This window comes from Choloepus didactylus, chromosome 21 (genome assembly GCF_015220235.1).
Source record: "Choloepus didactylus isolate mChoDid1 chromosome 21, mChoDid1.pri, whole genome shotgun sequence".
Lineage (NCBI taxonomy): Eukaryota > Metazoa > Chordata > Mammalia > Pilosa > Megalonychidae > Choloepus > Choloepus didactylus.
The window spans coordinates 27,217,189-27,239,901 of record NC_051327.1 but is presented as its reverse complement, the minus strand read 5'-3'; the positions used below and the strand labels follow the sequence as shown (position 1 = coordinate 27,239,901).

Genomic DNA, 22,713 nt, shown 5'->3' with positions numbered 1-22,713 from the left:
TCCTAGAGTTTTAAAGCTGCTGCAATAGTCTAACCCTTCAGTTCAGTCCTGCCACAGTTTGTCTCTGCCACTGACCCACAAGTCCTTGGTATTGGCGTATGGCTCCTGAGACTTGCAAGTGGGCCCCTCTTCCAGGCCGTGCACCCCGGGTCCTCTGTTGAGGGATGACTGTGCTATGTCACAGGTGAGTGCCATCCCCCCAGGGCAGTTCTGGGCTGCTGGGCTGTGTAGGGAGGCTCCCAGTCTGCTCAAATGATGGCTGAATGGGGCTTTGTTAATTCACACTGCTCCACCTTCCCAGCTCTGGGACAATCAGCTGAGGTTGCAGGGAAGGCTAATGTCCACGCCCAGTTTTGTGGTGTGTGCCTGTTATTTGAAGCACTTCCGTCACACTGGGTTGTCTGGGGCAGCTCTGGGGTATGGGGCTGGCGATGGGCAGGAGTGTTTCCTGTCCACCAGGATGGTGGCTGTGAGCGGACACCCCCCTTTTCTTGGGAAGTTGTGGTGTTTAGTGAATTTTCTCAGCCACTGGATTATTGCCTTTTGTCTCAGAGCTCTCTTAGTTCTGCTCTTGACTTGACGTGCCCAAATTGCAATTCTTTGAAGCTTTCTGTATTGGGCTTCTTAGAGTAATTGTTTTAGAAAAAGAAAAAAGGATTTAAAAAAAAAAAAAAAAGGGCCCTCTTCAGAGATCTAATGGGTTATTGAAATGCTAATAGACAAAGCAACCAGGGCCATTAAGGAATGGTCCACAGGGCAGAGAGATCAGCTTTTCTTCGGGATTTGCATATGCGCCTCAAGGCCTGAGCTCCGCCCTTCCCCTTTCTGTGTTCACCAGAACTCCAAAAATCCTCTGCTTTTATTTTGGAGTTTTTCGTGTTATTTTTTTTTTTTCTATGCCTGTCTCCTCTCTGCTGGGCTGGCAGCTCTCAGATTCTCTGGTGTCTGGTCTCAGTCTATCTATGGTTGGAGTATGGATCAGTAGAATGAGTTTCCGAGAAGGGGTACCACTGCAGTTCTCCCTTCTCCTTCCCGGAGCTGGCAGCCCCTCCTCCCACGGGACTGAACCTGGCAGGGAGGGGCGCGGGTCCCCTGGCCGCAAAAACTTACAGATTTCGCTGATCTCAGCAGTTCGACATTTTCATGAGTGTTGTATGAAGTATGCCCAAAGACAGAGTGCTCTGTGGTGTCCAGTCCATGCAGTTCCTGGCTTTTTACCTACTTTCCTGGAGGAGTAACTAAAACTTACAGCTCACCAGTCTGCCATCTTGCCCCGCCTCTCCGACCTGGGTTTGTTTTAGAGCCCTGCTTTGACAGTTGGGTCTTCCATATTTCTCAGCCAAAATAGGGCCGGGTTTCCATACAGGGCATGTAGACCAGCTCCTGCCGTGTTAAGAAAGGGTCTGGTGCATCTTCTAAAGTTTTTTAATTCCTTGCACCCCCCAGACTGTCTGGAAGATGGCGCTGTTTGATAACTTACTCATCCTCAAAGGGTTCTCTGCCTCCAAGCACAGGTGAACTGAAACTGCGGGAAACCTACCCCTTCAAAATTTTCCCGGCCAAAATCTGGCTCAATGTGAGGCTTCACCTAGGCAGAGTACCCACTCATCTGACCCAGCACTCCAGCCGTCCCCAAGGCTAGAAAACGGCCACTGGCTGCTGCTTCCCTCAAGGGTGGGGAAAGGGCTTTCAGACCCAGGGCTGGAAACACAGTCTCTGTCCATGTTTTCTCCATCTCTTTGTCCCTCTGGTCTTCACATGGTGGGGGTTTGTCTCATCACTGCGAGAGGTTATAGTCTGTGTGTGTGGTGGGAGGGTCCCGTCTGCTGACTCTATGCCTTTCCCACACTGAGCCTGATGAGGGGGAGAGGAGAGGACTGGCTGGTCAGGGATGGAAGATTCCTACCTGATATTCTTCTCTTCAATTCGGCATTTGCAGGGTCCTTCTCCAGTCTATATCCTCCTCCAGAGTTTCAAACAATTCGGAATTGTCCTTGTTTTGTTGAATCTCTGGAGAGAAATTTTCAGTAGCTGTTTACTTCGCCGTGTTGATGACGTCACCCCTGTAATTTTCTTTTGTTGTGGTATCTTTGTCTAGCTTTTTTAGGGTGATGTTGGTCTCTTAGAAAGTCCTTCCTCTTCAATTTTTTGGAAGAGTTTGAGCAGGATTGGTGTTAATTCTTGGAATATTTAGTAAAGTTCACCAGTAAAGCCATGTTTTCCTGGACTTTTCTTGTTGGGGCCTTTTTTGTTTTTGTTTTTCAAGAAAAATTTCCTTGTTTAATTGGTTAAGGCCAAGCTGGCCATTGGGGTTCCAGGTAGGGTGACCAACTCATCCAGTGTTTTTTTGTTTTGTTTAAACATCTTTTATTGTGAATTATAGAGCAAATTACAAAGTATGTTATGGGTTCCTGTTCCACTATTCCAGTTATTTCCTTCTACCTGTTCTAATACACTAGAGAATAAAAAGAAATCTGTGTAATGATTCAGTAGCGATAATCCTTTGTTAAAAACTATCTTGTCTGTTGCTGCTGCCCCCTCCCATTTGATCACTGTCTCAGTCTTCAGCAGGGGATGCAGCTGGTTGATGATCTTGAAGAGGCTGTTGCCTCTTGGTTTTGGGACTTAACTGGCATAGGAGCTCTCTGGAGGTTTTAAGTTTCTGAAAAATAAATGTAGTGAGTGAAACTTTTATAGAGTCTCAGATAGGGACCTGGGTATTCATTAGGGTTTTTGTGTCTACTGTGATTTGGGATTCGCATATTGTGGCCATTTGGAATATCCAGCTGAAGCTTGAATAAGAGTAACGTCCAGGATAGCCTCTCAACTCTATTCAAAATCTCTTAGTCACTGAATCCTTATTTTGTTACATTTCTCTTCCCCCTTTTGGTCAAGAAGGCATTTTCAATTGCACAATGCTAGGGCCAGGCTCATTCCTGGAAGTTGTGTCCCATGTCGCCAGAGAGACTCACTCCCTTGGGAGTCATGTACCACATAGCGGGGGAGGGTAGTGAAATTATTTGCAGAGTTGGGCTTAGAGAGAGAAAGGCCACATCTGACAATAAAAGGTTCTTTGGAGGTGACTCCAAGGCTTAATTTTAGGTAGGCTTAGCCTCTCCTTTATAGCAGTGAGTTCCATGAGAGGGCTTGACTTATTAAGTAGGAGGTTCCGAATTTCATATAGCATATATTCTGTTCAAAATAAACAATGTCTCACATTATCCTCACTTAGCTGTACAATCATCATCACTCTCAGTTTTAAACAATTATCATAACCCAAAACACCCCATAGCTCTTATCCCTTAGGGAAGTTTTTGATTACTGGTCAATGTCTACTTGCTCTTGGTCTGTTGAGATCTTCTGTTTCTTCTTGAGTCAGTAGAGGTACTTTGCGTTTTTCTAGGAATTTGTCCATTCATTCTAGGTTTTCTAATTTGTTGGCATACAGTTGCTCATAGTATCCTCTTATAACCCTTTTTATTTCTGTGGGCCAATAGTAATGTCCCCCCTTTCATTTTTTATTTTAGTCATCTGTCTCCCCCCATTGCCATCCCTCTCTCTCTCCTCCCTCTCCCTCTCGTCTAGCTAAAAGTTTGATTTTATCATTCTTTTCAGAGAACCAGCTTTTGGTTTTGTTGATCTTTCTATTATTTTTATTTCTATTTCATTTATCTCTGTTCTAATCTTTGTTATTTTCTTCCTTCTGTTCACTTCAGCTTGGGTTTGCTCTCCCTTTTCTAGATATTCCGAGTATGAGGTTAAGTCTCTGATTTGGTTGTAGGTTTACAGAAAAATCATGCAGAACTTAGAGTTCCAATATATGTTGTTCACACTTGTATTTTCATTTTCATTCACCAAGATGTTTCCTAATTTCCCTTGTCATTTCTTCTTTGACCCAATGGTTGTTTAATTTCCACATATTTGTGAATGTTCCATTTTCCCCTCTGTTACTAGCTTCATTTTATTGTGGGTGGAGAGGAAACATTGTATGATTTCAGTATTTTTAAATTTATTGCGACCTAATGTATGGTCTATCCTGGAGAATGACCCCTGTGTGCTAGAGAAGAATGTGTTTTCTGCTGGTGTTGGGAGAAGTGTTCCATATACGTGTGTTACTTCTATTTGTTTTACAGTATTGAGTCTTCTATTTCCTTACTGATCTTCTGTCTAGATGTTCTATCCATAGTTGAAAGTGTTGTAATGAAGTCTGTGACTATCATGTAGTCTCCCTTCAAACCTGTCAGTATTTGCTTCATATATTTTGGTGCCCTGCTGTTAGGTGCATATACATTTATAATTGTTATGTCTTATTGATCCATTCATCAGTATATAGTGTCCTACTTTGTCCCTCATTAACAGTTTTTACTGTAAGTCTATTTTATCTGATATTTATCTGATAAAAGAGCTACCCCAGCTCTCTTTTGGTTGCTATTTGCTTAGTATATTTCCCCCCATCCTTTCATTTTAAAACTACTCATGTCTTTGAATTTAAGGTGAGTCCCTCAAAAACAACATGTAGATGGGTCATACTCTTTTATCCATCTTGTCAATCTCTGCCTTTTGATTGAAGAACTTAATCCATTTACTTTAAAGTAACTATTGATAATTGAGGTCTTATTGTGCCATTTTGCTGTTAGGTCTTTGTAAGTCTTGTGCCTTTTTTGTCCCTCAATTCTTTGTTAATGCCTACTTCGTATTTATTTGATTTTTGTAGTGTACCATTTAAGTTCCTTCTCATTTCCTTCCATATGTTTTTCAGATTTTTCTTTGTGTTTACCCTGGGGCTCAAACTTAACAGTTACGTTTGATTTGATACCACCTAACTTCAATAGCATACACAAACACAGTTCCTATATCCCTCCATGCCCCCACATTTTTAATTGTACCCATTATAAATTATATCTTTATACACTGTATGCCAAAGCTGTAGATTTATCATTACATTTTAGGTATTTGCATTTCAGAATCTGTAAGAAGCAATAAGTGGAGTTACATACCAAAAAATACAATAGCACTGGTGTTTATAATTACCCATATGGTTACCTTTACTGGTGATATTTATGTCTTTATGCTCCTTCCATACACTGTGCAGTGTCCTTTCCTTTCAGTCAGAAGCTCTCCCTTTAGCTTTGCTTGGAGAGCAGATCCACTGGTAACGAACTCCTTCAGCTTGTGTTTATATGGGAATGTCTTAATCTTGCCCTCATTTGTGAAAGACATTCACGCCAGAAATAAAATTCTTGGTTGGCAATTGTTTTTTCCAGTGCATTAGATATTTTGTCTCTTTGCCTCCTTGCCTCCATGATTTCTGATGAGAAATCGGCACTTAATGTTATTGGGACTCCTTTGTACATATTTTTTTCACCTGCAGCTTCCAGAACTCTCTCCTACTCCTTGACATTAAACAGTTTGACTACTATGGGTCTGGGTATGTTTCCCTTTGAATTTATCCTGTTTGGGGATCTTGAATGTGTATATTCATGCCTTGCATTAAATTTGGGAAGTTTTCTGCCATTTCTTCTTTAAATATCCCTCTGCCCCTTTCTCTGTTTCTTCTCCTTTGAGACTCCCATAATACATATGTGGGTGTGCTTGATGGTGTCCTGTGGGTCTCTTTTTTTCACTCCTTTTTCTTTCTCTCCTCAGCCTGAAACATTTCTATTGTCTTATCTTTGAGTTCACCAGTTTTTCTTCTGCCAGCACCGTTCTGCTGTTGAAACCTAGGGAATTTTTCATTTTACTTATTGTGGTCTTCAATTCTAGTAGTTCTGTTTGGTTCCTTTTTGAAATTTTTATCTCTTTATTGATTTTTTTTTCATATTGGTCATTCATTGTTTCCTTGATATCCTTTAGCTCTTTGTGTTTTCCGTTATCTCCTTGAACATATTGAATATCATTTTTTAAAGTATCTGATATGTCCAAAATCTGGTCTTCTTCACTGATAGTTTCTGAATTGTTATCTTCTTTTGAATGGGCCATCATTTCCTGTTTCTTTGTCTTGTAATCTTTTTTTGCACACAGTGCATTTTAATGTTTAAATGTATGAACTTTGGGATTTAGTCTCTGAGCTGTCTTTTCCTAAGTTTGTATTGAGCTAATGGTGTGACAGAGCTTTCCTTGAGTGCCAGTAGCTACCAAAAACAAACAAACCAATGCAAGAGACACCTCTGACAGTCTGCCAATTGGCTCTGCATTGACTGGTGCCCATCGAGATCTGCCTGAAGTGAAAGCAAACGGAATCCTCTTTTCTCAGCTGACCCTATGCCTTTTCCTGGGCATGTGCTCCTGGCATTAGGAACCCCCCCCCCCCCCCCATTTGCAGGGATTGGAAATCCCGCTGTACTCCCTTTGAACTTTGAAATAGAGTTTCCCATCCCCAGTGCGCTGCAGTGATTGAAGCTTGGTTAACTAGAAGTCCACACTGTTTTGATGACTGTAACTTTGTGGTAAGTTTTGAAGTTGGTAAGTGTGTGTCCTACAACTTTATTCTTTTTCATTATTATTTTGGCTATTCAGGGTCAATTACATATGAATCTGAGGATTGGCTTTTTCATTTCTAAGATTTTGTAGATTACTTTGTGGATTACTTTGGGTAGTATTGACATCTTAACAATATTAAGTTTTCCAATCCATCAATATGTCTTTCCATTTATTTAGGTCTTCTTTAACTCCTTTAAACAATGTTTTGAAGTTTTCAGTGTACTAGTCTTTCATCTCCTTGGTTACATTTATACTTTGGTATTTTATCATTTTAGATGCTATTGTGAATGGAATTGTTTTATTTATTTTTCTATTTATGTTTGTGATGACACACACATACATATATAACATAAAAATTTCCATTTTAACCATTTCCAAGTGTACAATTCAGTGGCATTAATTATTTTTACAATGTTGTGCTACCATCACCACCTTGCATTACCAAAATCTTTCATCCTCTATAATGGAAATTCTTTCCCCATTCATCAATAACTCCTCATTCCCCCTACCCTGACCCTAACAACCTCTAATCTACTTTCTGTCTATGAATTTGGTTTTTCTGGATATTTTTTATGAGTGAAATCATACATATTTGTCCTTTTATGCCTGGCTTATTTCACTTAGCATGTTTTCAAGGTTTATCCATGTTGTAGTCTGTGTCAGCGCTCTGCTCCTTTTTATGGCTGAATAGTATTTCATCCTATGGATAGACCACATTTTATTTTCCCATCATCTGTCAATGGATGTTTGGGTTGTTTCCATCTTTTGGCTATTGTAAATAATGCTGCTATTTGAATTGTTTCCTTAATTTCTTTTTCAGGTTGTTCATTGCTGATGTATAGGAAGAGAACTGCTTTTTTGGTGTTGATCTTCTACCTTCCCACTTTGCTGAATTTATTAGTTCTATGGCTTTCTTATGGGTTCTTTGGGATTTTGTATTTATTTCTATTTTATAGATAGAAAACTATCTATAGGATCATGTCACCTTCGAATAGAGGTAGGTTTACTTCTTCCTTTTCAACCTGGATGACATTTATTTTTCTTGCCTAATTACTCTGACTAGAAGTTCCAGTACAATCTTGAATTGCAGTGGGGAAAGTGGCATCCTTGTCTCATTCCTGATCTTAGGGGGAAGGCTTTCAGTCTCCTACTGTTGAGAAAGAGTTTTTCAACAGTAAGTTTTTTCAACAGTGAACTCACAAGCTTAGTTGTGAGTTTCTTCCTAAATGGAAAGCAGGGATTTTTGTGCTTTTGTTTTCTCATTTCTCCACTGCTGTGTCCTGGGCACCTTGAACGGTGTCTGGTGTGTGGTGGGTGCTCAGAGACTTGTCACATGGATTGATGTTGCCTGAGGCCTTGGTACCTGCCCGGCACCATCTGTCGGGAGGAGCGAGGCGGGTGTAGAGCGTGCCGTCAACGGGCACCGGTCCTGGCACGTAGTAGGGCTCCAGCAATGGGAGCCCCTTGCACTGCCCCCCACCCCAGGTGCAGCCCGGAGGAGCCTCTGGAGGTCCTTCAGCTTTGCTATTGAACAGCACACTGCTCTCTCCACAGGCCTGCAGCCCTGAGCTGCACCTGGAACCATGAGTGAGGTCCGCAGAGACAGTGCCAGCAGCCTGCAGCGCAAGAAGCCACCCTGGCTGAAGCTGGACATCCCGGCTGTGGCTCCCCCAGCGGTCGAGGAACCCAGCTTCCTGCCGGTAAGCCTGGGCCAGTGGGGGCTGTAGGGGTGCCCTGTCAGCCTCCTCACTGTGACGCCCGCCGCCCAGCCACTGAGGCGCCAGGTTTTCCTGCGGAGTGTGAGCATGCCGGCCGAGACCGCCCGTGTCCCCTCGCCCCACCACGAGTACCGGCGGGCTGTGCTGCAGCGCCAGATGTCCATCACGCAGACTATTCGCAGGTACTCTGGGGGGCGGGGCGGGGGCTGTCCCCTTTGGGCACTGGGGCTGGGAATGGGCACTGACCCTGCTGTCCTTGGTCCTGCCCACTTCACCCCATCCTCCTCTTCCTCCAGGCACCACTGCTGTCACCCCTCTACCCCCCTTAGCTCTTGCTCTTTTGTTCTCTGTTTCCCCCACCCTAACTGCTCTGGCCCCTCAGCAGCCGGCAGGTGCACTTTGATCACGTCCACACTCTGCCCATCTTGGGTCCCCGGGCTGCCAGCAGGGCTGTCCCGCAGCGCTGGTCTCTCTCTCGGTCTCTGCTCAGGTATCTCAGGCAGGGTGTGAGTGTGCCGGCAAGTGCCAGCAGGTGCATGCTGTGTGCCAGCATGTGCACGGCGTGTGGCTTCCCGGTGGCTGCCAGCACGGTGGTGTGCCCCTGGGCCTCCTAATGACAGGTGCTGGCAGCGTGTTGTTTGCATGTCCGAGGGCTGTGGGCCGCCTGCCTGGGCCTGCAGGCACCACTGCCTGAATTCTATGGTGTCCCTGCCCACAGCTGCTGGGCTGTCTGCCGGGTCTCTGGCTCTCCTCCCCTGGCCTGTGTGAGGTGCTCAGCAGGGCACAGCGCCCACAGTTCTAGGAGACTTTCGGGTTAGCTAATAGCCCGAATAGGGGGTAACCAAGGCCCAAACCCCACCTCCTCTCAGTCACATGTTGTCCACTGGGTCCCCTGCCTGTGAGTGACTGGGAAGGGGTCAGGCTGCCCTACGCTGGGGTTCTCCCATGGCAGGGGCACCGCTGACTGGTTTGGAGTGAGCAAGGACAGTGACAGCACCCAGAAATGGCAGCGCAAGAGCCTCCGGCACTGTAGCCAACGCTACGGGAGGCTGAAGCCCCAGGTCATGCGGGAGCTGGACCTGCCAAGCCAGGACAACATGTCGCTGACCAGCGCCGAGACCCCACCCCCGCTCTACGTGGGGCCCTGCCAGCTGGGCATGCAGAAGGTGAGCCCACCAGCGATGCCTCTTGCAGCCCCCCCCAGTGTCTGGGTAGGAGACCAGGGGGAGGGTCTGTGTGGGGCCCACTCCTTGGAGCCAGCCTCGGGCTGGGAGAGCGTCCCAGGCCCGGGAACAGCCACGCAAAGGCCCACGCGGCTCTCCAGGGGCCGCGCTCCCCAGCAGCCGCGCCGCCCGCACGCCTGACCCCGGCGTCCCCTCCACTCGGCAGATCGTCGACCCGCTGGCCCGCGGTCGGGCCTTCCGTGTGGCGGATGACCCCGCCGACGGCCTGAGCGCCCCGCACACGCCCGTCACGCCGGGCGCCGCCTCCCTCTGCTCCTTCTCCAGCTCCCGCTCGGGCTTCCACCGGCTCCCGCGGAGGCGCAAGCGCGAATCGGTGGCCAAGATGAGCTTCCGGGCGGCCGCGGCGCTGGTGAAGGTGGGCGTGGGGGCGCGAGTGCGCGCAGAGCTGGGGCGGGTGGGGGCGGGCGCGCCGCCGCGTCGGGGCTCACGGCCTCGCCCACAGGGCCGCTCGGTTAGGGACGGGACGTTGCGCCGGGCGCAGCGCCGAAGCTTCACTCCTGCCAGCTTCCTGGAGGAGGACACCGCGGACTTCCCCGACGAGCTGGACACGTCCTTCTTCGCGCGGGTAAGAGCCCGGGGCGTTGGCGCGTTCCCTGCGCCTCTGCGGCCCGGCCCTGACCGGGCGTGTTTGCTCAGGAAGGTGTCCTCCACGAGGAGCTGTCCACATACCCTGACGAGGTGTTTGAGTCCCCGTCGGAGGCGGCGCTCAAGGACTGGGAGAAGGCCCCGGAGCAGGCGGAACTCACGGGCGGGGCCCTGGACCGCAGCGAGCTGGAGCGGAGCCACCTGATGCTGTGAGTGCAGCCAGGGGTCGGCGAGGACCCGTTCAGGGGTGCAGGGCGGTGGGGGGGCCTGGAGGGAGGATTCGGTCAGGAGCGTCCGGACTCTGGGGTACCATGCTGGCGACTCCTGGCCTGGAGTGCTGAGGGAAGGGGTCACCTCGTTGACTAGCTGGGTCATGGTGGCTGGGGCACCCGAGGCTGGGTGCAGACGAGTCTCGCGTGCCCGCCTGAGGAGTGGGGCCACCGGGATCGCGGGGTGAGGAGAAGCAGGACGTGGTTGCCGCTGGCCGAGGTGCGAACTGCCCAGGAGCCGTGCCCGGCCTCGATGCCAGTGGTGGTTCTGACTGGCAATGAGGACAGAACGCTGTGCAGCGCACCCAGCGTCTCCACCAGGACTGGGGCAGGACAAAGACGGGAGCCTGAACCCGCTGGGGAGGGATGGCTGAATCGGGTGGAGGGTGACCACGGCCCTCCCCAGGCCCCTGGAGCGCGGCTGGCGGAAGCAGAAGGAGGGCTCGGCGGCGGCCCCGCAGCCCAAGGTGCGGCTGCGGCAGGAGGTGGTGAGCGCGGCGGGGCCGCGGCGGGGCCAGCGCATCGCGGTGCCGGTGCGCAAGCTCTTCGCCCGGGAGAAGCGGCCGTACGGGCTGGGCATGGTGGGGCGGCTCACCAACCGCACCTACCGAAAGCGCATCGACAGTTACGTCAAGCGCCAGATCGAGGACATGGACGATCACAGGTGCGCGCGGGCTCCAGGTGCGGGCCGGGGTGGGGTTGGGGCCCCCGCTGACGCTCCGCCCCGCAGGCCCTTCTTCACCTACTGGCTCACCTTCGTGCACTCGCTCGTCACCATCCTGGCCGTGTGCATCTACGGCATCGCGCCCGTGGGCTTCTCGCAGCACGAGACGGTGGACTCGGTGAGCAGCAGACGGGAGGGACCCGGCCCCTGGACCCCTTCCCGCCCCGGCAAGGAGAGGGCAGGAGGCGGCTTGGCCTGATCCCGCCCCTCGCGCCCCCAGGTGCTGCGGAACCGCGGTGTCTACGAGAACGTCAAGTACGTGCAGCAGGAGAACTTCTGGATCGGGCCCAGCTCGGTGAGGACCGGGCCGGGCCGGGGCTGGGGGCGGGCCCGGGGGCGGGGCCGGGCCGCAGCTCCACCTCCCCCTCGCCCGCAGGAGGCGCTCATCCACCTGGGCGCCAAGTTCTCGCCCTGCATGCGCCAGGACCCGCAGGTGCACAGCTTCATCCGCGCGGCGCGGGAGCGCGAGAAGCACTCGGCCTGCTGCGTGCGCAACGACCGCTCGGGCTGCGTGCAGACCTCGGAGGAGGAGTGCTCGGTGCGTGCGCTGGCGGCCGCCTCTGCCCCGCGCGGGTTCCGTTTCGGACCTCGGGCCTTTGGTCCCTACGAGCCTCCTCTCTTTACATTCGTTCTGTTTATCCCCAGATCCGTCTCTTGTTCCTCCCGAGAGACCCCCGCTTTTTGTTTTTGTTTTTAATTTATGGACCACCTTTTAATGTGTCTTTTGATTAGGATGCGGGCTTTCAGGTTGTTTTGTTTGTGGGCAAGTGTCTGATTGCTTTATCTTTCTTACCAATCAATTTTCGTTGTGAGCATTTCATTATATTGTCTTCAGTGGAGGAGCAGTTATACCACTTCTCTGATTTTGGACCCAGAGTTTGTTTCTAATTTTAACCTAAGAGGAGTTATGCTGTTGAATTCCTAAGAAAACCTCTCCCGAAGCCATGCCCATTTCCCGGAAGTTGGGTTGGGGGTGTCAGCTGGCCAGTCGGCTCTGCGGGGAGGATCTCAGTGGGCTTGCTCAGCCCCCTGATCCCCTGAGCTCCACACTGCCCTAACTGCACTGGGGGAGGGGTGGGCCCCAACCAGGGGCTGAGCCCTGTGTCCCCCCCAGTCCACGCTGGCCGTGTGGGTGAAGTGGCCTGTGCACCCCAGCGCCCCAGACCTTGCTGGCCACAAGAGACAGTTTGGCTCCGTCTGCCACCAGGACCCCAGGTCAGTCCCACTAGTCCCTCATTCACCCACCTTTGTCCACAACTCTGGGGAGAGGGTCTCAGTGCCACCCTTGTCAAGTTGGATGAGGGTGCGGGAAGCAGGGTCTGACCGTGTACGGGGCTTGTGCAGGGTGTGTGATGAGCCTTCCTCTGAGGATCCCCATGAGTGGCCCGATGACATCACCAAGTGGCCGGTGAGCCAGGGGGTTGTTGTGGGTGTCACCATTGCCTCACGGGGAAGGGAGTCCCATTTCACCCATTGGTGATTCCAGAGAGGGCCCCAATCTCAGCACCACCCACAGACCCAAATGCCGTGCCCCGGGCATCACCCAGCCTGTCCACCTGTGCCTGCCCCTCGAGCAGGCGAGCTCTGCACCCTTGGGAGGTCAGATGGCATTGTTCCAGTTTGACTGATGGGCCAACTGAGGCTTGGTTGTAGTGACGTGCTTGAAGCCCTGGACTCAAAACTCTCCTAAGAGCCTGCCCCTTCCCCCAAGCATGGTGTGGGCCCCAAGGTTGGGGGAGGCACTGACCCAGCTCATCGCCTTTTGCGACCCAGATCTGTACCAAAAGCAGCGCGGGGAACCACACCAACCACCCCCACATGGACTGCGCCATCACCGGCCGGCCCTGCTGCATCGGCTCCAAGGGCAGGTTCGTGGGTCCGCGCATGTGCAGGTGGCCCCGGGGCTCAGTGCATTGCCTCGGGGCTGTGCCCTTCTCCCTCACCAAACCTGAAGTCAGGCAAGATTCCGCGGGGAGCTGGGTGAGGAGAAGCCGGCAGAGGCTGGCGAGTGGGGCTGGAGCTGCCCCTGGGGCCCCCCCTGCACCGTGGCGCCCTCCCACCCAGCCCGACTTCCAGGTGCGAGATCACCTCCCGGGAGTACTGTGACTTCATGAGGGGCTACTTCCACGAGGAGGCCACGCTGTGCTCTCAGGTAGGCCTCAGGCAGGTGGATGGGGGCGCACCCTCCCTGCCCCCGACACTGATGAAGCTCTGGGCAGGTCCACTGCATGGACGACGTGTGTGGGCTCCTGCCCTTCCTCAACCCCGAGGTGCCAGACCAGTTCTACCGCCTGTGGCTCTCCCTCTTCCTGCACGCTGGGCAAGTGACGCTGGGGCTGGGCAGGGCTGGGCAGGGCTGGGCAGGGCTGGGCAGGTGGGAGGCGTGGCTGGGATGGGGCCAGGTGATGGAGGGCCGACTCCCTGTTGAGCACCTCCCTCCCGCCCACAGGGTCCTGCACTGCCTGGTGTCCATCTGCTTCCAGATGACCATCTTGCGGGACCTGGAGAAGCTGGCAGGCTGGCATCGCATCTCCATTATCTACCTGCTGAGCGGCATCACTGGCAACCTAGCCAGTGCCATCTTTCTGCCATACCGGGCTGAGGTGAGCTGCCCCCTCAGGGGAGGACCCTCCGGAGCTTGGCCTGGGAGCCTCTCCGTCAGGCTCCGTGGGTCACGGAGGTGGGGCTTGAGGAGATGAGGCCCTGGGTGCAAGAGGCTTGCTCAGCCGGGAGGGGCCTGAGAGTGCCGGCGACTGGCTCATGGCCACCCTGCTGCCCCAGGTGGGCCCGGCCGGCTCGCAGTTCGGCATCCTGGCCTGCCTCTTCGTGGAGCTCTTCCAGAGCTGGCAGATCCTGGCACGGCCCTGGCGCGCCTTCTTCAAGCTGCTGGCCGTGGTGCTCTCCCTCTTCACCTTTGGGCTGTTGCCTTGGATCGACAACTTTGCCCACATCTCAGGCTTCATCAGTGGCCTCTTCCTCTCCTTCGCCTTCCTGCCCTACATCAGCTTCGGCAAGTTCGACCTGTACCGTAAGCGCTGCCAGATCATCGTGTTCCAGGCCATCTTCCTGGGCCTCCTCGCTGGCCTGGTGGTCCTTTTCTACGTCTACCCCGTCCGTTGCGAGTGGTGCGAGTTCCTCACCTGTATCCCCTTCACTGACAAGTTCTGCGAAAAGTACGAGCTGGACGCTCAGCTCCACTGAGCCAGGCTGCAGGGTGGCCCGGTGCTCAGGCCAGGGCCAGGCAAAACCCACCCAGCCTGGCAGCCTGTGGACTTTACCTGCTCTGAGCAGGACGGGGTGTCCTCCAAACACAACCTCTGTGCCTTGTTTATATCTGTTGAACCCCTCATGCTGCTGGGGTTTATAACTAGTTCTTGCAACTACCTTTTAACTAGTCTCCTGACAACCACCTCATGTGGCCAATAAATGGACTGGGAGCGTTTTAGCTGCCATTAATGTACCACAAGCTGTCTCTTCCTTTCTGGTTTCTGGCTGGACAGCCAGTGAGGCCCTCCACGCCCAGGGCCCCCGCCTCCGGCCTCCAGTTCCTGGGCCAGGCTCCTTCGCCTCCCAGTGCCTGCACTGGTCCCCTCCTTCCTTAGTGACTGGCAGGTGAGGGTGGGCTAAGAACCCAAGGACACCCAGGCATGTCCTCATCCCTGCTGGGGACCCCCCTCCATTGAGCCTGGTGAGATCGCAGCCACGGGAAAGCCATGGGGTGTGGGCTGGAGGGCAAGGTTGTGGTTGTGTGGGCTGTACTCCCACTGTGGTCGCCAGGACCCAGGCCCTTACTCTTCCCGCACGTACAGACAGAAGGACAACGCTCTGCTTTGATTCCTTCCTGCCTGCACAGGTCACAGGAACAGGGTTTATGGTCTCCGCACCAACTCCCTCGCTGACCCCTCCTCAATCCTGGTCCCTCCTGCCCCCTCCTGCCCAGGGTGTGGTGGCTTTTTTGAATCTTCAAACTGAAAAGCAGATTTATTTTGTAAACAGAGCCAGACCCACAGCTCCTTCGGCTCCACCACTTGCTCAGGATGTTTGGGCCAGGGTGGGTGTCAGTCTCAGGCCGACCTGAGCAGGAGAGGAACGAGCCAGTCCCAGGAGGCCCAGGGCTCCTGCCAACAGTTCCAGCTGGAGGAAAGGGGAGAAACAGAGCCCACCTGGGGGTGAGGCCACCTCAACCTGCCTTTCCATGAAAATGGGCAGTGACTCTAGGACTCAACCACTAGCAAATAGAGCCATCCTTGTCTGGCTGTTCATTTTTGCCTCAGCTTCTTCATGAAGGAGACTTCATCCCGGTTCCGGATACCATAACTGAAAGACAAGGAAAGAGAGAAGTGTCTGCCCTGCAGAAGTACCCCAGGGAGTCCCCACCCAAGGCTGTGAGAGACTCGGAAAGCAGGATGGGGGGCAGGGCAGGTGTGCAGCCATAGTCTGCAGCCTCAGGCTGCACAGGCTGGGGCAGCTTTCTCCTCCACACATGCAGCCCCCAGCCCATCACAGTCCCCCAAGACAAGGTTCTCATGCTGGTGAGATCCACAGGGCTCTCGAGCCTGCTCCTCTGCCTGCCTTCCCCCACACAGGGAGAGCTGAGACCCAGCTCCCCAGAAGTGCCATCAGGGACTTCCTCAGGAAGCCAACAGCACCGATATGCTCTCAGTTCTTTCCGTCTGGGAGGGGGCCTAGAGGCAACCAAGGACCAGATGCTCCCAGGGGCTGAAGACCCAGCCTGCACTTACTCTCGGAGCTTCTTCCTGTCCTCTGTGAGCTTCTCCCCTGCAGACGTCAGGTGGTATGTCCTCCACACATAGGACCTGCGGGAGGGACTCAGGTGAAGGCTGTGCTGCCTCAGCACTGTGGGGCCTGGGGCAGACAGCCTCTCCTGGGCTCTTCCTGCACCAGTGCACCCTGTGACTCCAAGGAAGAGCTGTTCTCCAAAGGCAAACCCCCCGGATGCAGAACCAGGCAACGAGGGGACGGGGTTGTTGACAGTGGCACTGCCGGTAACATGGAGGCCATTTTGAGACTCATCCAGGGGCCCAGATGAGGACGGCGCAGGTGAGGGAGGAGAACAGGAGCGTGTTGCTCACCCTTTGTGCCCTCTATGGCAGCACCCGGAGCTGGGCTGCTTTCCGTGGCACCCATGCCTGCCTCAGGAAAGCTGTGGAGGAGGAGCCGCTGCCCACTCACCAGCTGATGTGCTGACTGCCGCCTTCCCGCTCCTGCTTGAGCTGCACATGTCTCTGGATGGCCTTCTTCAGGTCCAGCACTGTGGCATTCTGCACCACGACCACCGCTGCCACCAGGGACATAAACATGACAAGACCCCTGGTGGGGACTGACACTCGGAACCCCGGGCCATGGGTCTGTGGTCACCCCCACCCCACTGGGCGTGGCAGAGGGTCTTCTCACTGCCCGCCCCTGCTGAGACCTTGTCCCTGTGGACGTGCAGCCCGCTCAGCCCGAGGGGGGCAGCATCACTCACGCATGACTTCTCCATCCGTCTTGCACACACGCACCGTCATTGCCTGTCCATATTCTAGTGCTATCTGGGAATTGACCTCTTCCAAAGTCACCTAGAAAAGAGCAAGGGTGGGCACGGGGGTCCTGCTTCTCTCCACCACCCTGAACAACAAAGAAGAGCCGACAGCGGTCACAAGTGGTCGCCATCTTTTATGAAGGGCAAGGAGGGAAAGGGGTCTTGCCTAGAAGTTAGATCCTCCAGTTTCTCATGCTCTACCACGTTTTTCTGTTTAAGGTCCAGAGTGCACAGAAGCTCCGGGAAACCGGGAGGAAAAATAAGCCGCCTGGACGATCAGGCCTGGGCTTCCTACAGCCCCCGGGCTGTGCAGGGCAAGGACGCCGGGCCTGACGCTTCGTTCACGCTGCGAGCCCGTGGTGGCCAGGGCCAGGGCCAGGGCGCAAAGCGTACGGGGCTCCAAAACGCGCACCCTTTACCCCATTACTCCGGGCCCCATTACCGGAGACAAACGACAGTTCGACACAACGTTAATGGGAAAGTCAGCAACGCTGCTCGTCTTTAGAATTTGTTGACCGCGAAGGTTTTCTCTGCATTAACTTCGACTTTCACACCCACGGCGATAAAACGCCGTCTACTCCGCCCAAATCACGGTTGGCGCGCCCCGCGCACCTGGATGGGGAGATCGCAGAGCAGCGGGTCCTGCACCACCATGGCGAGACCCTCCTGGAACACGTCCACCGCCTCCGAGTGCGGCAGCGCCTCCTCCTCGTCCTCCTCGTCCTCCGGCGCCAGGGGCCGCGCCCCGACCCCCGCCTCGGCCAGGGCGGCGCGTTCCCGGCCTTCGCCTGCGGTCTGCGCGAGGGCGGCAGAGCGCGCACGCGCGGGGACCGCAGCGCGCAGAGCGAGGGAGGCAGGCCATTGGTGCACCTGTAGGACGGGCGGCCATCGTGACCAATGGGAGGAGCGAGACAGCTAGCGGCCCGTCTATTGGTGAGCTGAAGGACCAATGAGAGCTCGAGGTGGCGGACGTTGGCGCCCATCGGCCCCGGGAGCTGAACGGAAGCGGGGGTCGTAGAGGCTGCCGGGCGCCGCCGGCATGTTGCTCTTCTGCCCGGGCTGCGGGAACGGGCTGATCGTGGAGGAGGGTCAGCGCTGCCACCGCTTTGCCTGCAACACCTGCCCCTACGTGCACAACATCACCCGCAAGGTGAGTCCCGCCGGCGGCCCGCTTCGGCGACAGCAGCCTGGTCGCCGGCGCCCGCGCGTCGGCCCTCGGCGCTCTTTCTCTCGCGCCCGCTCCCCTGACCTGGGGCTCGCCCGGAATCCAGCCGCTTCTCAGCCCGGGCCGCCACCGGGGCCAGGCCGCAGCCTTGGCGGGGACCCTCTGACCGGCTCCTTCCGCCTCGCTGGATTTCCGGCGCCCCCGCGGGACCTGCCGGCTGACCCCGGCCCTGGTCCCCACCTCCGGGTGCTCTTCCCCTGGCTCGTTTGCAGCCTGGAGGGTCTCCCAGCACGCACAGGGCACTGCTACCACAGGGCCTTTGCACGTCTGGTTCTGCCCGGCTCACGCTTCCCTGAGGGAGCGCCTGGGTCACCCCATTTAAAATTGCAGCCCCTTCCCCCATTATACTCCCCTTCCCTGTTTTATTTTTTTCCCTGGGACTCATTTTCTAATATGCTATATAATTTATTTATGCACCTTTCAAAGTTAACACTAGAATGTAAATTCCAGGGCAGCAGGGATTTTTCTGTTTTGTTCCCTCCTCTGATCTAATCTGAACTCATAGAGCAGTGAATGGATGATGCACGTTGCATTTAAGTTGATAGTTGTAGTTTCCCCTGGAGATTCATGTCGAACACCGTACTTTTTTTCTTAAGACTTTTCTTTTTGTAGAACAGATTTAGGTTTACAGGAAACTTGCATGGATCGTGCAGAGACATCCCATATACCCCCTTTCCGGTTTTTCTCAGTTTCCCCTATTGTTAACATCTTGCGTTAGCATAGTATATGTGTTAGAATTGATGAGCCTTTATTAATACATGGTTATTACCTAAGGCCCATAAGTTTAAGTAGTGTTCACTCTGTATGTTATATAGTTTGTAGGTTTTGACAAATGCATAATGTCATGAATCCGCCTATGGTATCTGCCAGAAGTTTGTCCTAAAAATGCCGTGTGCGCCCACTGCCCCCCGTCCCGTGTTACTGGCAGCCACTGGTCTTTCTCCTCTCTGTAGTTTCTCCTTTTCCACAGTGTCGTATAGTTGAAGTCATACAGTATGTAGTTTTTTTCAGACTGCTTTCTTTCATTTAGCAATGTGCATTTACGCTTCCTCCCTGTCTTTTTATGACTTGATTGCTCATTTCTTTTTATCACTGAGTAACACCCCATTGCCACAGTTTTATTTATCCATTCTTCTAGTGAAGAACATCTTGGTCATTTCAAATTTTTGGCAATTATGAGGACAGGGGCTATAAACATTCATGTGCATGTTTTTGCATGGACATCTGTTTTTAAATCGTTTGGGTAAAGACCTAGGCATATGATTGCTGATTGCGTGGTAAGCCTCTGTTTAACTTTGTAAGAAACTGCCAGGCTGTTCCAAACCGGCTGTCCAAGTTTGCATCCTACCAGTAAGGAATGAGAGCCCCTGTTGATCCACCTTCTCATTAGCGTTTGTTGTTGTCGATGTTTCGAGTTTTTGCCATTCTAATAAGTGTGCAGTGGTGCCTTGTTTTGTGATTTATATTTCTCTAATGACGTGATGTTGAGCATCCTTTCATTTGGCTATTTGCCATTTGTCTTATCATTTTCGGGAGGTGTCTGTTAGCTCTTTCGCCTATTTTTTAATTGGCCCATTTTGTTTTCTTATTGTTGAGTTTTTAACACCTTTACTTTTTAGAACTAGAGCATACTGGTGCGACCTCATTCTTCTTAATGTTTGCATACTATTTGACCGTAAGCTGTGTTGTGGGAGTTTAGAGTCCAAAACTTACATAAACCTGAAGTTTCAAGGATGCCTGATAAAACCCGTTGAGAAGCCAAGTGTGGCTGCTTTGGAAACTCTGCATGGGCGGAGTGACTGGGCTGCCCAGCTCCGTGGTGCTTTGGTTCCAGTTGTATTTGTTTCTCTCATCTTGAGTTTCCTGGTACCCTGGAGGGTGGAGGAGGAGGGTCACACTGAAGGCAGTTTCCCTTCCTGCTCTGTGCCTCCACTGACCTTACGGAGGTCACCCCTGGCTGCCGAATCTCTCTCCCTGATCATGGGATCTCTGAATTCCAGTGGAGGCCACGGCCTGGTCTGAGCACAGGCACTTGTATCTCGAGGGCACTTGTGGTTTGGAGCCCAGGGTCTGTACCGCTCACTTACTCAAAGAGTCTGAAACTTGTTTGTTAGGTAACAAGCCGGAAGTATCCAAAGCTGAAAGAAGTGGATGATGTGCTCGGGGGAGCAGCTGCCTGGGAGAATGTCGACTCTACCGCAGGTGAGCAGGGAAACTTTTTCCGTTAATGCGCTGTGATGAGTGTGAGGTGCTGACCGTGCCACTGTGTCAGGGTTTATGATGATGTACGTAACCAGTGGGAGCTCCTAAGAGTAAAAAGTATATTATTGCTTTTCTTCTTTAAAAATTGATTTATTATACTAGCGTTATTGATACACGCCTTGGAGCACACACAGACCTGGGTTAGATTCGCAGGCTGACCTCTTCCCGTGGACATTGGTTGAGTCTCGTGACCTCTGGGGCCAGTCCACACTCACAGGTTGTGAGAGGATAAAGTGAGTTACGGGGTGTCTGGCAGGTAGAAAGCACTCACAGGTGCTAGCTCTGATGGCATTGACAACAACTGCAGTAATAAAAACCAGAGTCGTCAGAAACCTACGGTCTTTTATCCTGATACCGATTTTTAGAAGTTGATAACAGGGAACATGAAACTGCACTCTTCTTTCAAGTGTATTCAGTTCTGAGAGGTACGTGTGAGCAGGGAAGGAGAGGGGAGAGCTCGAGACACAACCTGTGCTGAGAGGGGACGAGCTAATTCCTGAGCAGTGCTCCCTTCTTTCCCTGTGGAGGAACCTTCAGGTCTGCCAGGCTGTGAGCTTAGTGTTGGCAGAATTTGTCACTGAAACCTGGACTACGTCTCTAGTATGAAAATAGTGGAAAGGTCACTTACTTTCAAGAGCGTGACCAGTGTCTCAAAGTGAAGTCATTTTGAAGGTAAATGTGTGCCTTGAGGCACTTTGAAAGGGAGCGGGTGTGTGGTGACAGTGATCGGAGCAGCTGAGGGACACCTGGCGCTGTAGGTCTCTGAGGACGAGTTGGAGTGATGCGCGTCCTCTGAGCAAGGACGGGAAGACGAGTGGGAATAAGGCCGCTGCGTACAGACTTCTCAGCACGGTGTGAGGTGCCCTTGGCAGGAGAGACCAGGTTAGCGGAGGGCTTTCACCGCTCTTTCACGGCCTTCAGTGGAACACTGCTTCCAACAGGTGTATTGGTCTTGAGCATCATTTTTGTATCAAGTGGGTCACTTGTTTGTTTTTCTTGTTGTCAGAGCCGTGTCCCAAATGTGAACATCCTCGAGCCTACTTCATGCAACTTCAGACCCGCTCTGCGGATGAGCCAATGACCACCTTCTACAAGTGCTGCAATGCCCAGTGTGGGCACCGCTGGAGGGACTAGGCCTGGCTCGCTGGCAGTTGTAGCAGCCTGTTTACTGGGTGCCGGGATGGGTTCCCAGCTGGGAGCACAAAGCGCATCCTGAGTGCTGTGTGCCTGATTGTGGTGGCACCTCACCCTGATGGGGCGGGTGCCAGGGTGTCTGGAAACATGGCCCATCTGCTGGTCGTGTTTTTGTATGTAGGGGGACACTCATTACTACACATGCTCCTTGTCAGGTCCTGCTGGTTTCTTACTACCTGTGTTGGGGAACTGACATTCCTTTGCCATCAGCCAACACTCTTAAATGTTTAATGCTGTTTACACAACTAGTAAAGTGAAGTTTATTAATTTAGTATTGATTTAGTACAGTACGTGCCTCTGAATATTTAAATGATACTTGCAAGCTTATTTAATCACCATTTATTCTGAATGTTTAATTAAAATGGAAGTTTAATATTATGTTCTCCGTGTTTTAAATGCCTTAAGAAGTAGCCGATGTACTCCAAATCACAGTGTTTCTGAAGTGGACTACCACCCACTCAGGTCAAACTGGTGACAAAATGCTAATAACATGGATTTAAGTATCTTTATTATTTCTGTGCTTATTCCTTATTTCACTTTTTAAATCTTCCTTGATTTGCTTTCCAGGGTTAAGCTATTAAATTTAGGTATTTATTAGGTATTAATTTTATCAAATTTATTAGATACTGTGTTTTTACACCATCTACTTGGTCTGTTAATCTTTCCACTCTGAGAAGAAAGATGACGTCTCAGGTCAGCTGGGCACAGGCTCCAAGTCACTGACGGGTTGTTTCTTGTTCAGGGCACCAGCCTCACTTGTTTTCCCAAAGTTGAGTCTCTTAATGAACTCCCACTTACCAAATCATGGGGCTTAAATCTCTGCTGTTGATGCAAGTTTTAACTTATATGAGACTTGGTATCTTTTCTAGAAAAGCTGTAATCTTTACGTTTCACATGATATCCTATTGTTTATAATATATTGACGAGGTCTTGGGCCTGTTAACTATTATTGGCTTGTTTTCTAAATAGTTTGTTCAGTTTTGGAAATGTGATTTTGTTATGTGGTTATTATCTTTCATGAATTCAGCTTATGAGGTGAGTTTTATTTCCTTGGGTGCTAGCTCTCTGCGGGACACTGTTATTGAGTTCCAACTTGGCGGGCCTGGGCCAGGGGAACTGATCAGCCCCTAGGAAAGGTAGTGGGGCACGGGTGGTAGCGCCCTCCACGGCCCCCCGGGCCTGAGAAAGTGGAGCCGAATGCAGGCCCCATTTCCTCACCCCAAAGTACAACTGTCAGGGGAAGCTTGCCGGAAAAAACCGCCCCCTTTACCTTGCCCGCCCACTCCCCGTTACCGGAGCAACTCCCGCCCCTTTTCAAACAACCTCCGCGCCCTCTCAGAACCAATCCAAGCCTTTAACCCCTACAGCTACCCCGCCCTCTAAACCGCCCGATATAAGCTTGTACTCTCCCCTAATAAACTCTCTCTTGGCTTCTTCACCCTCAAAGAAACGTGTCCCGCCTGTTTCTTC

At 52.2% G+C, this 22,713-nt stretch overlaps 3 protein-coding genes across 4 annotated transcripts in view; 2 read left to right on the top strand and 1 right to left on the bottom strand.

Moving 5' to 3' along the window:
* Nucleotides 1-14,486, top strand: part of RHBDF1 (rhomboid 5 homolog 1) — a 35,758-nt gene extending 21,272 nt beyond the window's left edge. Inside the window, exons 2-18 of one of the 2 annotated variants that reach the window (XM_037814719.1) lie at nucleotides 8,035-8,180; nucleotides 8,250-8,380; nucleotides 9,151-9,364; nucleotides 9,588-9,797; nucleotides 9,885-10,007; nucleotides 10,079-10,236; nucleotides 10,703-10,960; nucleotides 11,027-11,138; nucleotides 11,241-11,315; nucleotides 11,397-11,558; nucleotides 12,135-12,235; nucleotides 12,365-12,428; nucleotides 12,794-12,888; nucleotides 13,097-13,172; nucleotides 13,240-13,340; nucleotides 13,470-13,623; nucleotides 13,802-14,486. In XM_037814719.1, the coding sequence (XP_037670647.1) occupies nucleotides 8,064-8,180; nucleotides 8,250-8,380; nucleotides 9,151-9,364; nucleotides 9,588-9,797; nucleotides 9,885-10,007; nucleotides 10,079-10,236; nucleotides 10,703-10,960; nucleotides 11,027-11,138; nucleotides 11,241-11,315; nucleotides 11,397-11,558; nucleotides 12,135-12,235; nucleotides 12,365-12,428; nucleotides 12,794-12,888; nucleotides 13,097-13,172; nucleotides 13,240-13,340; nucleotides 13,470-13,623; nucleotides 13,802-14,221 (2,571 nt within the window). In that variant the 5' untranslated portion in view covers nucleotides 8,035-8,063 and the 3' untranslated portion in view covers nucleotides 14,222-14,486. Of the gene's footprint in view, nucleotides 1-8,034; nucleotides 8,181-8,249; nucleotides 8,381-9,150; nucleotides 9,365-9,587; nucleotides 9,798-9,884; nucleotides 10,008-10,078; nucleotides 10,237-10,702; nucleotides 11,139-11,240; nucleotides 11,316-11,396; nucleotides 11,559-12,134; nucleotides 12,236-12,364; nucleotides 12,429-12,793; nucleotides 12,889-13,096; nucleotides 13,173-13,239; nucleotides 13,341-13,469; nucleotides 13,624-13,801 lie in introns of both variants that reach the window. The other variant, XM_037814718.1, reaches the window with a different exon arrangement.
* A 496-nt stretch (nucleotides 14,487-14,982) lies between these two features.
* Nucleotides 14,983-17,374, bottom strand: SNRNP25 (small nuclear ribonucleoprotein U11/U12 subunit 25). Its single transcript, XM_037814720.1, has 5 exons — nucleotides 17,175-17,374; nucleotides 16,509-16,599; nucleotides 16,214-16,319; nucleotides 15,763-15,837; nucleotides 14,983-15,337 (listed from the first exon to the last, which is right to left on the bottom strand). The coding sequence occupies exons 1-5, from the start codon at nucleotides 17,214-17,216 to the stop codon at nucleotides 15,280-15,282; spliced, it is 372 nt and encodes a 123-aa protein (XP_037670648.1). The 5' UTR covers nucleotides 17,217-17,374; the 3' UTR covers nucleotides 14,983-15,279.
* Nucleotides 17,375-17,522: 148 nt separating this feature from the next.
* POLR3K (RNA polymerase III subunit K) lies at nucleotides 17,523-21,514 on the top strand. The gene is made up of 3 exons (XM_037814551.1): nucleotides 17,523-17,712; nucleotides 19,902-19,989; nucleotides 21,056-21,514. The coding sequence occupies exons 1-3, from the start codon at nucleotides 17,602-17,604 to the stop codon at nucleotides 21,181-21,183; spliced, it is 327 nt and encodes a 108-aa protein (XP_037670479.1). The 5' UTR covers nucleotides 17,523-17,601; the 3' UTR covers nucleotides 21,184-21,514.
* The last annotated feature ends 1,199 nt before the right edge of the window (nucleotides 21,515-22,713 follow it).